The following is a 15,415-nucleotide window of genomic DNA, read 5'->3' on the forward strand; positions in this document are numbered from 1 at the left end:
GGGCCCTTCTTTCTCTGTGGTGTTGGTAGGACTTGTGGTGGTATTACCCACGTCTGCCACCTAGTGGACAGGTTCGAGCCAGCGAAAACAATCGAAAGTAAATTCAATTCAATTCAATTCAATAAAAAAAACGTTATTAGTCCCGCAAGGGGCAATTTAAGGCATAATATCACAAACAGCTGCATTTCCTATACATTCAAGACAGAACAGGACAAAACAGGGACAAGAGACATACATGACACTTCAAAGCATAAAAGACATGACACTGCCAGAATGGGATCCCTACATTGTTGATCTGTCAGTCCAATAGATAAATAAATAGACTTGGTCGGTATAAAAAGTGCACTTTTGTCAAATATTAAAATCAAGGGGTCAAAGGGTGCACGTTTGTAAACTGACCTTTCCTTGTACTGTGGGCGGCCATTCACCAGTCGAATGGCCTCTGGTACAAACCCAAATTTCCTTCTGTTTGTTTTGCAGGCAGGCTGTCTAAAGCGCTTTCCTGAGGGCAGCAGGTCAAAACACACATGAAGGACATGTGTGGGGTCATCAATTATTTTGTGTGCTTTCTTGAGCACTTGGGCATTTTACAACTGCATTAGGGATCTTTGTGTTCTGCCGATAATTTTTTAGCTAAGGTTGACATTTACAACACCTTTGTTCTTGTCTCTTTGACAGAGGGATGTGAACCAGCATACAAATGAAAAGTTTAAAATACTCTCAATAAAGGAAGAATAAAACATTGTCAGAATTCTCTGGTCGACTCCAAAGGAGTTTAGTTTGCGAAGACAGTACAGACGCTGATGAGCCTTTTTTATTATAACATCTGTGTTGTCACTAAATTTAAGTTTGTCATCAAACACAGTTCCTAGGTATTTGTAGTTCTGGACAATTTCCACCTCAGCTCCGTGGATGCTTGTTGGGGTGACTTCTATGTGTTTTGGTGAGATAATAATTTCTTTGGTTTTGGATACATTTAAATCCAGAAAACAGCCATCACACCAGTCTACAAAGTCTTGCATTATGGGTCCGTGTGATTTATCGGACTGACTGAGAAGAGATAGGATAATACTGTAACGTAATAAGTAACGTGTTATGTAAGTATCAGGGACAACAATGGAAATAAGTCCTTTTCGTTTCTATCCTAAAGCAAATACTCATGTGATCTGTATATGTTTATGTCTAAATAAAATCAATCAATCAATCAATCAATCAATCAATCAATCAATCAATCACACACATGTAGTGATTGTAATGGTACACAATTCACCCACGGAACTATGATTGATTGAAAACTTTATTAACAGATTGCAGAATGGGTACAGTACAGTACAGCTCAATACATACAATTGTTAAGGGGATGCAGACCAGAGAAAGACTTTCGTCTTGTTTACATCAGGGTCCCCCATTTTCAATTCATCATAACATATATGACACACACGACATACAGATAGACAGTACTGCTACATCTATACATTTATGACATACCAGATTTGCAAATACAGTACTGTTTGTGATACAAAGAGTCCAGAAAAGAGAGTATATACATTTGACGTAGAAACTGTACATTGGAGGAGGTTGGGTAGGTGGGGTGGGGTTGGGTGGGAACTGTACATTGGAGGTGGTTGGGGTGGGGGGGTTGGGTTGGGTGGGGGACACTGTACACTGGAATATTGACAAAGCCAACTTGGTCATTTACTGTACATTGGAGGGGGTTGGGTTAGGACATTTGCAGGGGCCAGTTTCGAATTGCAGTCTCCTGTAGGTGTTCTTTGAGTGTTTTTGAAAGTGGGTAGTGATTCACATTGCTTTACAGCTTTGGGTAGGGCGTTCCACATTGATGTGGCATAATTGCAAAACGTGTTTAGTCCCTTGTTTGAGCCAAATCTGGGTTTAACATGATTTGTGGAGCTCCCTCTGGTGTTGTGATCGTGGTATTCACTGACCTTTGGGAAGTATTTTGACATGTACATGGGTACCATGGTCGTGTAGTGTATCTTGTAGACCAGGCCCATTGCAAGTTGCTGTACTCTGTCGTCTACTCTAAGCCATCCTAGGTTGTCAAAGTGGGCAGGGGTGAGTTCTAGGAGTCAGGTCAAGCAGTAGTCTGACCAGTTTGTTTTGAGATGTTTGTAATTTTGTTTTTAGTGCCTTTGAGGTGCTTTGGTACCATGAGGTGCAAGCATAGTCGTAGTACCCTTGAATGAGTGCTCCTGCCAGAGTCTTCAGGGTATTCTTGTTTACCAGAGAGGAGATCCGGTACAAGAATCGAGTTCGTTGGTTGACTTTTTTTATTACATTGGATGCCATTTTGTCACAGGAAAGATTAGCCTCTAGGATGGAACCCAGGTAGGTAATTTCATCTTTCCTTGTGACAATATTGAAGCCGTCGGTCTTGCTTAGTTTGTTATTTGAACCGAAGAGAATGGACTCTGTTTTGCCCATGTGTAATGATAGTTTGTTATCGGCGAGCCATATGCAGATTTTGCCTAGTTCCGAGCTGAGGGTTTTTTCAACCTGTAACTTGTTCTTGTCAGAGACCAGCAGGGCTGAGTAGTACGCAAACAGGAACAAGTTGCAGTCACAAGCTGAAGACATGTCATTTGCATAAATTAGGAACAGTAGCGGTCCTAGTATGCTTCCTTGTGGAACACCACAGCTCACTGGGAGGGGGGGGGGGATAGGGTACCGGTTACCTCCACCATATGTTCTCTCCCCTCCAGGGAAGGAACATTTAGGAACATTTAGGTTAGGAACATTAGTTCCGCCCAAACATTCTGGAACATTTGTGATGATGTCATAGCCGAACATTCTAGAACATCGAACATTCTGGAACATTTGTGGTGATGTCATAGCCGAACGTTCTAGAACATGGGTGATGTCACCTATGATGTCATGACCAATGTTCTAGACCATTTTGTGTATGTATTATGTATTCGGCAATTCTCTCAGCGTCAGTCAGTCGATTGCAAGCAACATTTAAAAATAAATATAAATATAGGATAATTTGACAACAAAATAAAAAATATGATGCCGCAAGGGATTGTGTATATAATAAGTATTGTGTACTAACGGCACTGACTTCAACGTATGTCTCTAAAATGTCTTGATGAATTGAAAATGGACCCTTATGTAAACAAGACGGAAGTATTTTTCTGGTCTTCATCCTCTTAGCAGTTGTTTGTATTGAGCTGTACTGTACACATTCTGCAATCTGTTAATAACGTTTTCAATCAACAAACTTTGATTGATTGTACATTTCCCTCCCCCGCGTATGTATATATTTACTGTTAGGATCTCTGTTTAACAGTACTGTATATTTGCATATCTTGTATGTCACAAATGTAACTACTGTATATCTGTATGTCATGATTAGATTAGATTTTTATATCTGAATACCTGTATATGTCATAAATGTCATTATGAATTGAAAATGGGGGACCCTGATGTAAACAAGACAAAAGTATTTCTCTGGTCTGCATCCCCTTAACAATTGTGTGTATTGAGTTGTACTGTACTGTGCCAATTCTGCAATCTGTTAAAGTTTTCAATCAATCAATCAGCTACTGTACCATAGCCTAATGACTGACGACCCTCCCCCACATTGTTTGCTTGCTTGTGTCCGGTTGTCTCACAGGATTGGTGGGCGGAGCTGGCAGAGCAGAGCTGGGGAGGGTCATCAGGGAAATTGAGGCACACCTGGGTCGGTGTGTCCCAGGCCTTTATACGTGGAGACTTCCTTTAGTCTTTGCTTCCTCTCTCCACCCATTTGGTTGCTTTTGTTTTAGAAGCCTGCCTTTGTTTTTACACTTTCAACATTGAATGCTGCCTGCACATACTCTCATCCATGCACTGCTTACACACTGAGATACATGTTTTGTTCTCTTGGTACTTTTCTATAGTATATTTAAATAAATTCCTTTTGTTATTTCTTAAATTGTGCGTGTCTCCCTTCTTGTTAAAAAGCTTTAGCCAGCTTAGCCATAGAAGGTCCATGTGTACATCACAGGTGAGTAGAGAATGTAAATATATATCCCCCCCCCCCCCCAATGTTTCTGTCAACAAAGTTGTGATTTTTATGTCTACTATTTCAGTGAAAAGGAGGAATTTGACAGGAAGATTGTAAAGAGATGGAAGCAAAAGGGAAGATATTGAAAGGTATTTTTTTGGGTTGGTTTGAACTTGTCAGCTCTTGATCACGGCTAGCCTGCTGCACTGAGGTAAAAATGGTAGCCGGCACGTGGGTCAAGGAGAAATCGAAAAAAAGTGAGGTCCTGGCACTCACAATTAGAAAAATATTAGGAAAACATCAGCATATAACACACACACACAGGTTGAACCATTGAGCTGTTCCTCCAGGGCCCTCCATCCACCTCTATCCATTCTTCCCTACCTCCTTCCTAGCTGGGTTGTCAATAAAAAACATAAACAAATAAACCCGTTCCATCCTCTGAGCTTTTAAAATTTACAAACTGGTTTAGGCAACTTAGATTACAAGTCAGTTTTGGGAAAGTTATGTGAACACAGAAGAGCAGTGCTCATGATAACGGCTGCAGTGGCTACTTTTGAGTTTTATATTGTTAAGATAGTGTGAGGAAGAAAAGAAAAATACATTTGATGAAGTATAGTTAATTTACTCATACAGTATGTACATCCTCTGGCCTGTTTGTAGAACTGCCCTGTGTTGTGGACAAAGCTAAACCCTATTGATATGAAGTCAAGTCAAGTAAGTCTAATGGGAACATGAGGATGCCGTCAGTATTGCACTACTGAGTTATTTGCTGCTATGTTTCAATATTATAAAAATAATAATTATTATAATAATAATAAATTGTATTTGTAGAACTATAGCACATCACAGTCCAGTCACAATACTCCAATTCAGCCACTGGGTGGGGGCGCTGAGCGGTCCTCAGATTCTGCAGCTGGATACTATTGGCTTTGATGAAAGGTTCTAGCAAAGAAATGTCTGCTATGCTTCTAGTCTTCATCGACTTATTTTCAGTTGGAAAAAAGCAAATCCTTTGCCTTCTGCGAGTCATTTCATTGGATTTTAACGACAGATTTTAACAGTCAGGACTAACTTTTGTGACTATATTTAATGTCAGCTATTGGCTACCCAATCTGACCTGGGTCCTTTTCAGTTGGGTCGCATAGTAACGTCATAGACGTTACGCTGTATGTGGCTTCATGGCGATATAGCGTCAATGAATCTATGCATCTGTACTGAACCGTTAGGTGTGTGCCAATTAAGCGTACATACGACTTCCTGTGGATAAAATGTGCCTTCAAAATAAAAGTATGGAAATGTTTTGCATACATTCATTTAGTTTGACAGTTTGAGAATAAATTAGTTTCAATGTGGCCACCAGTGATGTCATCGGGCGACATTGAATCATTGTGTTGTGTTAATTACAGCTCAATGAAGTCCCTATAAGACATGGTATTGCTATCTTTATCTATAATTTCATGGTGCTGTAATTAACAACATAAGGATTCAATGTCCCCGATTACATCACTGGTGGCCATATGCATATATTCAAACTCCTTTACGGTCAAACTAAATTAATGTGTGCAAAACCTTCAGAGCTTTTGGATGTGTGAGATTATGTGCAAAATAAAATCAGCATTGTTTTTGGTGCCCCGTTAAAGTGCCCCTTTAACAGGAAATTAGGTTTATATTGTGACATGCCTTACAATATTAAATGCGTTGTAAGTGCTATTTCTTTCATAAAATGTGTTAAAGGAAAACTCCAACATTTTGGGAAATTAGCTTATTTAACATCTTCCCTGGAGTTAGACAAGAAGATACATACCTTTTTTGTCTCTGTGCGTGCATTTAGCTTTGGGAACAGTCGCTCCGTTAGCGTAGCTTAGCTTCATCACTGGAAGTGGGGGAGATCCGGAGCTTCATCACTGGAAGTGGGGGAGATCCGGAGCCTGACGTTCTTTTACACTGTATACAGTCACGAAATACACTCCAAATACAACTCCAAAACGTTCATGTAAACATGTTGTTACCTGTGTATTCACCACGTGGAGAAATAAAAAAATAATTGAATTAGACAATTACGTTTTATAAGCAAATATACTCTATATATACTATTTTTTGCCTAACCACTCCTCTCCGAGCGCAGCCAGTGATTTCAATGTGTCGTCGTGATTGTTGACACTCATTCATTCAAAGGATCCGAACCGATTGAAGTTTATGGATACCATGACTTAAAATCCTCTTACCTTGACGATTAAAAGCCTCCCCAATTTAGAAAATAGTAATCCAATGGCTGGTATTGTTATACCGGACGCTCTGAGCTAACCGGAGCTAACACAGATCAGGATGGTAAAGCATATATAATGACTTCCTTTCTGGGGTTTTCAAAATAAAATTGCAACGTTTATAGCAGCGGAAAATGTTTATTTTGTACATTATCTAACGCTAACACGAACCTAAAGTTAGTTTAGGTTCGTGTTAACGTTAGATAATGTACAAAATAAACGTTTTCCGTTGCTATAAACGTCGCACTTTTATTTTGAAAACCCCAGAAAGGAAGTCATTATATATGCTTTACCATCCTGATCTGTGTTAGCTCAGAGCGTCCAGTATAACAATACCAGCCATTGGATTACTGTTTTCTAAATTGGGGAGGCTTTTAATCGTCAAGGTAAGAGGATTTTAAGTCATGGTATCCATAAACTTCAATTACTTCGGATCCTTTGAATGAATGAGAATGTCAACAATCACGACGACACGTTGAAATCACTGGCTGCGCTCAGAGAGAGTGGTTAGGCAAAAAATTGTTCAGAGTATATTTGCTTATAAAACATAATCGTCTAATTAAATTATTTTTTTTATTTCTCCACGTGGTGAATACACAGGTCACAACATGTTTACATGAACGTTTGAGTTGTATTTGGAGTGTATTTCGTGACTGTATACAGTGTAAGGGAACGCCAGGCTCCGGATCTCCCCCACTTCCAGTGATGAAGCTCCGGATCTCCCCCACTTCCAGTGATGAAGCTAAGCTACGCTAACGGAGCGACTGTTCCCAAAGCTAAATGCACGCACAGAGACAAAAAAGGTATGTATCTTCTTGTCTAACTCCAGGGAAGATGTTAAATAAGCTAATTTCCCAAAATGTTGAAGTTTTCCTTTAAGTAGCTCTACATTCCAACAGCCATCACTGATATAGAGTGTGAGTAACATGGGTCTCCCAGTCCCTCCGCTCTGCAGTAAACAGAAAATAAATTGTCTGGTATCCCGTTCCCACTTTATCCAATCAGGAGAGAGAACCCTAGATATTTATTTTAACTTATTTCAAGAAATCTTGCCAAGCAAAATTTGCTTACTGCACTGGTAGATTATTTTACTTGTTTCAAGGATATTATTTGCTTAACCTGTAGGAATATTTCGCCTAAAGGTACATGCCTAAGTAAATGGAAGATTGTTCCACTTCTGCAAGGTAAATTTGCATGTTCTTGGTATCTAGGAACATCTAGGGACCTGGAGGTATGTATTCCCAGTGTCAGAAATATTGTGTCCGTTACTAGGCTTGAGTAAATTGTAATGAAGAAAAGGAGAATATAAATTATTATTTATTTTTGCATCTTTGATGGTGAATAATACCATGTTAAATCTGCGGGGTACGAGAAAATGCTCAGAGCTCATTCACCACCTTATTGAGATCATGTGTACAAAAAATCTAAGCAAATGAATAAAGGGAAGATGATTAAACAGAAGGATTTGTAGATACAGTAATAAATGATAATCGATTTTAATTATAAATTCATATTTGACCTTGAACTTGACCTTATTATGGCCAAATCATACATCTATGGATAGGGAAAATGCTCCTCTTTGCAATGGCAGGGTTGAATCTGGATTTAGTCATTTCCTTGCGGTTTTACGATAATTAGCATTTTCCGATAAATTCGTATTTCCGATATTTATCCGATAAATCGTATAAAACATCGGTAAAAATTTAAATATACACTTTGACTACTGTTTCTGATATGGTTATGGTCTTTACTCTTGGCTAAAATTTTTTTTTTTTTTATAAACATTAACCTCTTAACATCCAAGGGCCCACATGTGGACGATTCACGATGCCGACCTCTAGTGGCTCGGTGTGCATTTCTTTTAATACAATATATAGATAGAATTAAAGCCCTATTTGTTGCCCGTCGATTGCCCTTTCAGGTGACAATCCGTTCAGCGGTTCTCGAGTTACATGCCGATATGCGAGGCGTGCCCCAAAGTACGCAAAAGTACACATTACCACCCCCGACTCCCGGGGCTCTCATTTGGCGATCTCGAAAACCTTTGCACAGGGTTGTAGCCAATGAGTGTGGCTTTCCACTGATACCCCATTATATGATAATTGTGGATCTAATATGGTCTCTATTGATCGATTTATGATAAAGAAAAGCAGGCTTAACAGGTTAAAAGCTAGTTTTTATTTCTTATTTTTGTCAAGACCATTTTTGAGTTCTACCTCCTGATTGAATAAAGTGAGAACAGGATACCAGAACATTTATTTTCCGTTTACTGCAGAGCGGAGGGCCAGGGAGACCCATGTTACTGACCAGACAATCTATATCAGTGATGTCTGTTGGAATGTAGAGATATTATTTTAACATGTAGACCACTTATTTTAACAAAAAAAACGAACAAACACTTTAAATTAAGGTACTGTGTTGTATCTTACATGATCATTTATCATACGCCGCTGTACTGCTAATAACCTCCATCTCTTTTACAAGAAGGCAGTAAATGTGTGATAAATGGGGACAGATGTGCCTATTGTAAAACTTTACTTATAATATTTATCATACATAAAGGAATACAGTACAGATCAGGTCAATTCAAGTGTATAATGTGTGTTTCATCCCATAAAAAAAACAAAAACAGGTCAGAACTCGGCATGAGACCAGTTGGCAAATACCATCACAAACACAAACCTAAACAATGTAAAAGACAATATGATTGATAAATACAAAACTGGGCAAAAAAAACAAAAAAAGTACATCTATCTGCCCACCTGAGGCAGGAGGGCACAAACAAGAATGTATTGTAAAACGGTAGTGCTTTAAACTGTTTAGGAATACAGTAGCTCACAGGTTCACTTCTCCGTGTGGCGGAAGTGGTTGCTACATTGGGGTTGGGGTGAATACAGGACTCTTTTCACAGGAGTCGTATAGACGGTTTCAACTTGACAAACAAAAGACAAAAAGAAACATTCTAGAACGGACTACTAGGTTGGATTTCCTGTCTGAAAATACGGCAACAGGAAAGGACCTCGAGGTCCGAGCTGTTCTCTAGCACGGTAACTCCACCGAAACACAGTCTATTGGCTAATATAAAAAATGGGCACACAAAAAAAAGTTGAAATTTTTTGTCTCAAGATCTATCCAGAGAGGCAGTACATTCTGGCAGTATTGTTTCGATAGAAGCACGATACCGTTCACTCTACTTTTAGTAGCAGTTCTACTGTGCAACTGTACTGCGGTTATAAGTAACAGGGCATCCATCCTCACGTCTCTTGAAAAATGTGTACGCAGCATTTTTGAGGCATCGTCTTTTTTCTTTTAAATGAACACTTAAAAAAATTCTCATGTAACTTTTGATTTGAAAATTTAAATATATATATATTGTTCGAATACAGCGAGTGGCGAAAATACAGAACAGATTATTATTTTTTTCTTTAGTAAATTCTTGACTTTGAATCACAGATGTTTGCCAGCCAGATACTTGGAAAAAGAGGTTTTAGCCTCTGGATCCAGCCCCCTTTCCCCATTCAGGGAATCCGGCAACCAGAGAATATCAATTCCCCCTATTGACCATATTCACTATTCACACAGTGGCCATTTTGCTCAGGTTGGGATTCCTTTCAACTCAGGAGGGGAAAGGAATCCCAACCAGAGTACGGCATAAGAGCACAGTGGCCGCCGTGTGAATACGGTCGATGAACAGTGAAGTTGCAGAAGAAAACAGAGCTATTGACGTGGTTCAAATCGCAGTACCAGAGAAGTAGTATAAGAGCAAAAACAATCAAAAACGAGAACAAATGTCAATACAAGTTATGGACTGAACTGAGGGAACCAAAGGCGTTTGAACAAATTCTGGAACACACCTTGGAGGGGGGGACCCTGGCACTTTCACAGCTTGAGTGAGAACCAACCATCGATTCAGAAGCTGCCTGACGGTTAACAATGAAACAACAATTAGATATTCTACTTGGCTTCTCCAGTAACCCAACAGTAAACTCAAGTGATGTAAAAGCGGACGGCCGCCTCTGAGACAGAGCCGTCCGCACTGAGGGGTTTCATGTGAAAAAAGGATTTACAGCACCACACCAACTCCAACTCCAGAGGTATAAAACTCTACTTCATAAAACTTTAATAAGCACGGTTCTTTATGCCATGAGTCGATATACGACTCGTATTGCTTGATTATTTACCAGATATGTACAATAAAACCACACGTCATGATTCGCAGCTCGTTCCTAAAAAAAGAAAACCGGACCGTGTTGACATCTCGGGACGTTGCTTCGTTCCCGGACAGGCGCCGTTTCACTCCATGTCGCATGAAGCGAATAAAATGCTGGATCCCCAAGTAAAATCAGAAGTAGTTTTGAATTTTTATTCCAATTCAAGAGCTGGAACAAAAAGGACCGTGTTGTGTACAAACGGTGTTAGCTTGGACACGTCTCTAGAACCCTGGAATGTTACTGCTTGTACCCGGGACCTGAGCTCCCATTTCTATTTCAGACCTTTCTGGTGTGAGAAGTTCTGCCATTTCTCGCATGATTCAAAAGCGGCGTTTATTGTTACCGAACCTCAGGAGCGTCACCCCAGTGTTTACACGTCATCTCTTTTATTTATTTATAACCTCGATCGGTGAGAACATGATATCCTTTGATCCTTCTAGATAAACCCGAAAAAAATATGAGACAAATGACATTACGTAGGACGCCGATGTGATGACACAAGTCAGTGACCTGGTGAGGTTTCTCATCCTTTTTTTTCTTTTTTGTATTCCAAAATGTAAAAAAATAATAAAAAAAATAAAATAAAAAAGGGGGGGAAAATGTAAACAAGTTTGAGAGGAGGAAGAAAATAACTCAACAGCACCAGACACTAATAAACATATTTCAACGAGAGTATGAGAGGGGGGGGGGGGGGGCTGAGTAACGTTAGTAGTTCAATCCTCTAGCCTTTTTTCTTTTCTAGCACCAGTTCACACGCCCCCTGCGTTTAGTCCGACAGCTCTGGGGGGACGGGAAGGCAGAGCAGTACCGGCATGAAGGCACCGTCGCACTCCAGTAGCAGGTACCGAGAACAAAAGACAAACACTCAAGTCTCCTGCAGAGCGTCAGTGTGGAGAAAGAGATTCACCCGACTTGAGTGGTTTGACTGGAATGGATGGAGAAAGTCTTTTGAGAGTGAGGGGGAGGTTCACTTGTCCTTGTCCCCGTCCTCCACCGACCCCCACTCCTCGCCCTCCACTTCTCCGTCATCCTCCTCGTCCTCCTCATCTATGTAGTCCCCCCACGTGTCATACACATCGCCTTCCTCCTCCTCCTCCTCCCCCAGTTCACCTCCATACTGTTCCTCGTCCTCTACTATCTCCATCTCCTCCTCCTCCTCTTCCTCCTGTCCTTCTTCCTCTGCCTGCTCCTCCTCCTCCTCCTCCTCCTCCTCATCCTGCTCCACCTCTTCCACTTCTAACTCATCTACCTCTCCATCATCATCACAATCCTCCTCCTCATCGTCCTCGTCATCCTCCTCCTCCTCCTCCTCGTCATCCTCCTCCACCTCCCCTGCGTCGTCCTCTCCCTCATCCCTGAAGGAGGAGGAGGACGGCGGGGAGAACCTCATCCCGTCCGACCCGCCCGGGGGCCTGAAGCTGGAGGTGGAGGTCTTGGTGTTGATGTAGAGGCGCGGCGGCGGCTCCTGTTTGCCGGACGTGGACGCGCCGGAGGGGGACGAGGCGAGGGCGTCGGGGGCGGAGGAGGACAGAGCCGCGGGGTCCGGCAGCAGGGGGAGGGGCACGCCACCGGGCCGTGCGGAGGAGGAGGAGGAGGCGTCGGGAACGTACTCGCGGATCTCGCCCGGCTCGAGCGGGTCGGTCCCACAGGGGTCGTGTTCGCTGCAGGACAGCTTGCCGTCCAGCTTGGAGATGAAGAGCAGCCCCTCACGGTGCTCCTGGCAGTAGGAGCTGGGGCACATCTCGCAGAAGGAGGCAGACTCCTTACCGCACAGGTCACACTGGTGCCAGGGGCACTCCCATCGTCCTGGGGAACAGAGTCATCATTACAGCCGAGGACACCATCCAACAGTACAATTTATTAGTCTATATTTAGTATAAACACAGGCCTGAAGCTTTTACAGGGTATCTGCCGGTTTCAACAAGTTACATTTAATTTAGATATATTTTAATACCACTAAAGACCAAAATGTTATACCAATTTCACGACCATACTAACCCCGCAAAAAAACAACAAACTTGAATACAAAAGCATTTCACATATTTAATATTATTTCATCTCCCAATAGCCAGGCTGCCCCCCCCCCCCCCCCCCCCAAACTTTTTAATACAATTTGAAGGCCTTAAATTGAGAATAATGACGTTTTAATACCCCGCAGATACCCTGTTTTAAGGCAAAGGTACATTTCACAGTGAAACTGTGGGTTCGCACTCGGAAGGACGACTGTGTTTAAAACCTTTCGTTAGTCGAGGAGAAGAAGCGGCTTACAGACGTTTCAGCGCCTGGCCTTCATCAGCGTACCGGCCGAGGGCTGAAACATCTGCACCAGCTTCTGCTCCTCAGTCCGCTAACTGTGGCAGTCGCATCACGGTCATCTCTTCGACTGACACTATATTATCACCGACATCCAGTTGGGGGATCCCCTTTGAACAGCCCATCTGAGGTTACGCTCCACCACTAGGTTTTTAGTGAGTCGCTCCTCATCTTCATTGGGGAAAGTGTGTCGCATATTTGGATTTTATGGTGGTTTTTGTTCTTGATCTATTGTGATGTTTCTTCTCGACTTGTACGGCCCATGGGGGCTATTCCATGCGATCTCAGGCTCTACAAATACATTTGATTTGAGGTTTCACCCGCTTCAAGTTCGAAAGGTACGTTTCATTAAAAACACATTTTCTCCCAGTTATAGTGGTATATCCTTCTACCACTAACTACACTGTGACCTGAACGTACCATACCGTTACTCATGCCTTATTGTTCTACTTTATTTATCTTTTTTAAGATTCTTTATTTTAGCATTCAAGTTTTTGTTAATATTTTTTATTCTAGTTAAATCTGTCGTTTGTGATTCTGTGTGAAGGGGGGGGACTAGCAAAGTATGATTTTCATTGTACAAATTGACAAATTAATATCTTGGTAAATGGTGGCATTTATATAGCAGCTTTTATCCAAAGTGCTTTACAATTTGTTCCTCACATTCAATCGCACACCGACGGCAGAGGCAACCATGCAAGGTGCCAACTTGCTCATCGGGAGCCATTAGGGATTAAGTGTCTCGCTCAGGGACACTTTGACACACTTCCCGGGAATCGAAAACGGGAACCTCCGGATTACCAGACGACCGCTCTACCTCCTGAGCCACGGTCGCCCCAGTATCTTGAATCTTGAACCCCCACCGCGCTCTCTTACCGGCGGGCCTCTTGGCCAGGTTCAGGCAGTCTGCGTGGTAGACCTTGGGGCAGCCGGGCTTCTTGCAGGACACCACCTGTCCTCCGTCTCCGCAGCTGAAACACTCGTCCTCGCGCTCCTTCGTCAGCTCCGGCTTGCTCTTCTTCTTCACCGGGACCTTCTTCTTCCCCTCTTTCAGCTTCTCCGCCGATGGCTGGTTCTGGTGGGGGGGGGGAGACGGGGGTCAAGGAGCGGTTACTTTCTATACTCATCTAAAATCGTCAGTTGCGTTAGTGTGCTCTCAAGAGTGTCAAAGATGCCAAGCGTTCTCGTATATACAGGTGCATGTCAATACATTTGAATATTGAGGAAATATATTGGTTGCCTCCACGCCACACCGCAGTGATTCATGCAAAAAGAGACGCGACCAAGTATTGAGTGCATATACCTTTCAGTAGGCCGACATTTCTGTAATATATATATATATCTTTTTTTTTTTATTAAAATCAAATTCTAAATCAGCAAAATTGAAAGACAAAGGCTTGAAATATTTCACTCTGTGTAATGAATCTATATAATATATGATTTTCACTTTTTAAATTTAATTACTGAAATAAGTGCCACGCCCGTCTCTCTCCTCCAAACACTAATATAAATCACCAAAGCCAATAGCAAAACACGACTCATGTCAGTAACTTAAATACTTACTTAACGTAGCCACTGTATAAACAAGCATGTCAGTAACTTAAAATACTTGGCGCGCAATCAAAGTCCACGATGATAAGTAACTAAATACTTATCTAATACACATGTCCTAGGTGAGCGGGAGGCTGATCTACCTCTACAGTATAAACATGGCTCAGAATGTCACTAATGTCAAGACTCAATACCCTGGGCTTTGGACAAACGTGCTGCCCTATAAACACGGCGCGGAAAGTCAGTAAAATGGGTTCAGCCTAATGTTTTCCTGCCAGGAGCGTTCATACCGTGGTCTGGGTAACCCGTGTCGACGCTGTGCGGAAGTGTGATTGATGTTGATGTCAACCCAATGCTTGTGGGACACCACTAGGGGGCAGAGCGGCTAAGTGTGCGTGAGCAAGTGAACGAGTGAATGAATGAATGAATAAAATGAATTAAACACTCACCCTTTAACATGCACTTTAGACACTTTAAACACTACACCATATTTGTATCGATGTATTACTAAAAGATTTGCACTACATCCCATCCCTGCATTTTGTACTTCATTGTTTGCATATTTTGTATAGTGTTTGGCCTTTATTCTTTTACTGTATGAAGCACAATCTCAGAAGTCTCATACAGAACCAAGCATTTCACTGTAATGTATGTAATGTATTATATGTGACAAATAAAACAAAACTTGAAACTAATTACATCTAAAAAAGCTTTTACCCCTAGAACTAGAACGAATAGACAGGGTCTCTTTATTTATTTATTCACTACATTGACCAGGCTCGACATCGCTGTCTAGTCTATGTATTTACCTTTGGTCTGACGCCCAGGAAGCCGCTACAGTTGGACGCTCCACACTTGCAGACTGTCTTCCCGTTGCCAAGACACTCCAGGTTGTAGTTGAAGGTCAACTCCCCGCCTGTCGGAACACAACGCATTAGATCCACGTCGTACTCGGCCTTACAAGGTTGTAGTTTTTACTTTTATACAAAATGTTGCTCTCTGCCATTCTCCCCGGCATGATGAAACGTTACAACTCGTAAACTAACCATCGTTATTTCCCCACT

At 41.8% G+C, this 15,415-nt stretch overlaps 1 protein-coding gene across 1 annotated transcript in view; it reads right to left on the bottom strand.

Annotated features, from left to right (window-relative positions):
* Positions 1 to 8,780: 8,780 nt before the first annotated feature.
* nsd1a (nuclear receptor binding SET domain protein 1a) overlaps positions 8,781 to 15,415 on the bottom strand; it is a 35,055-nt gene continuing 28,420 nt past the window's right edge. The window contains exons 21-23 of the mRNA XM_084331258.1: positions 15,161 to 15,267; positions 13,677 to 13,875; positions 8,781 to 12,293 (exon numbers count right to left, since the gene is read on the bottom strand). Of these exons, the coding sequence (XP_084187384.1) occupies positions 11,455 to 12,293; positions 13,677 to 13,875; positions 15,161 to 15,267 (1,145 nt within the window). The 3' untranslated portion in view covers positions 8,781 to 11,454. The remainder of the gene's footprint in view (positions 12,294 to 13,676; positions 13,876 to 15,160; positions 15,268 to 15,415) is intronic.

This window comes from Notolepis coatsorum (genome assembly GCF_963971535.1).
Source record: "Notolepis coatsorum genome assembly, chromosome: 16".
NCBI lineage: Eukaryota > Metazoa > Chordata > Actinopteri > Aulopiformes > Paralepididae > Notolepis > Notolepis coatsorum.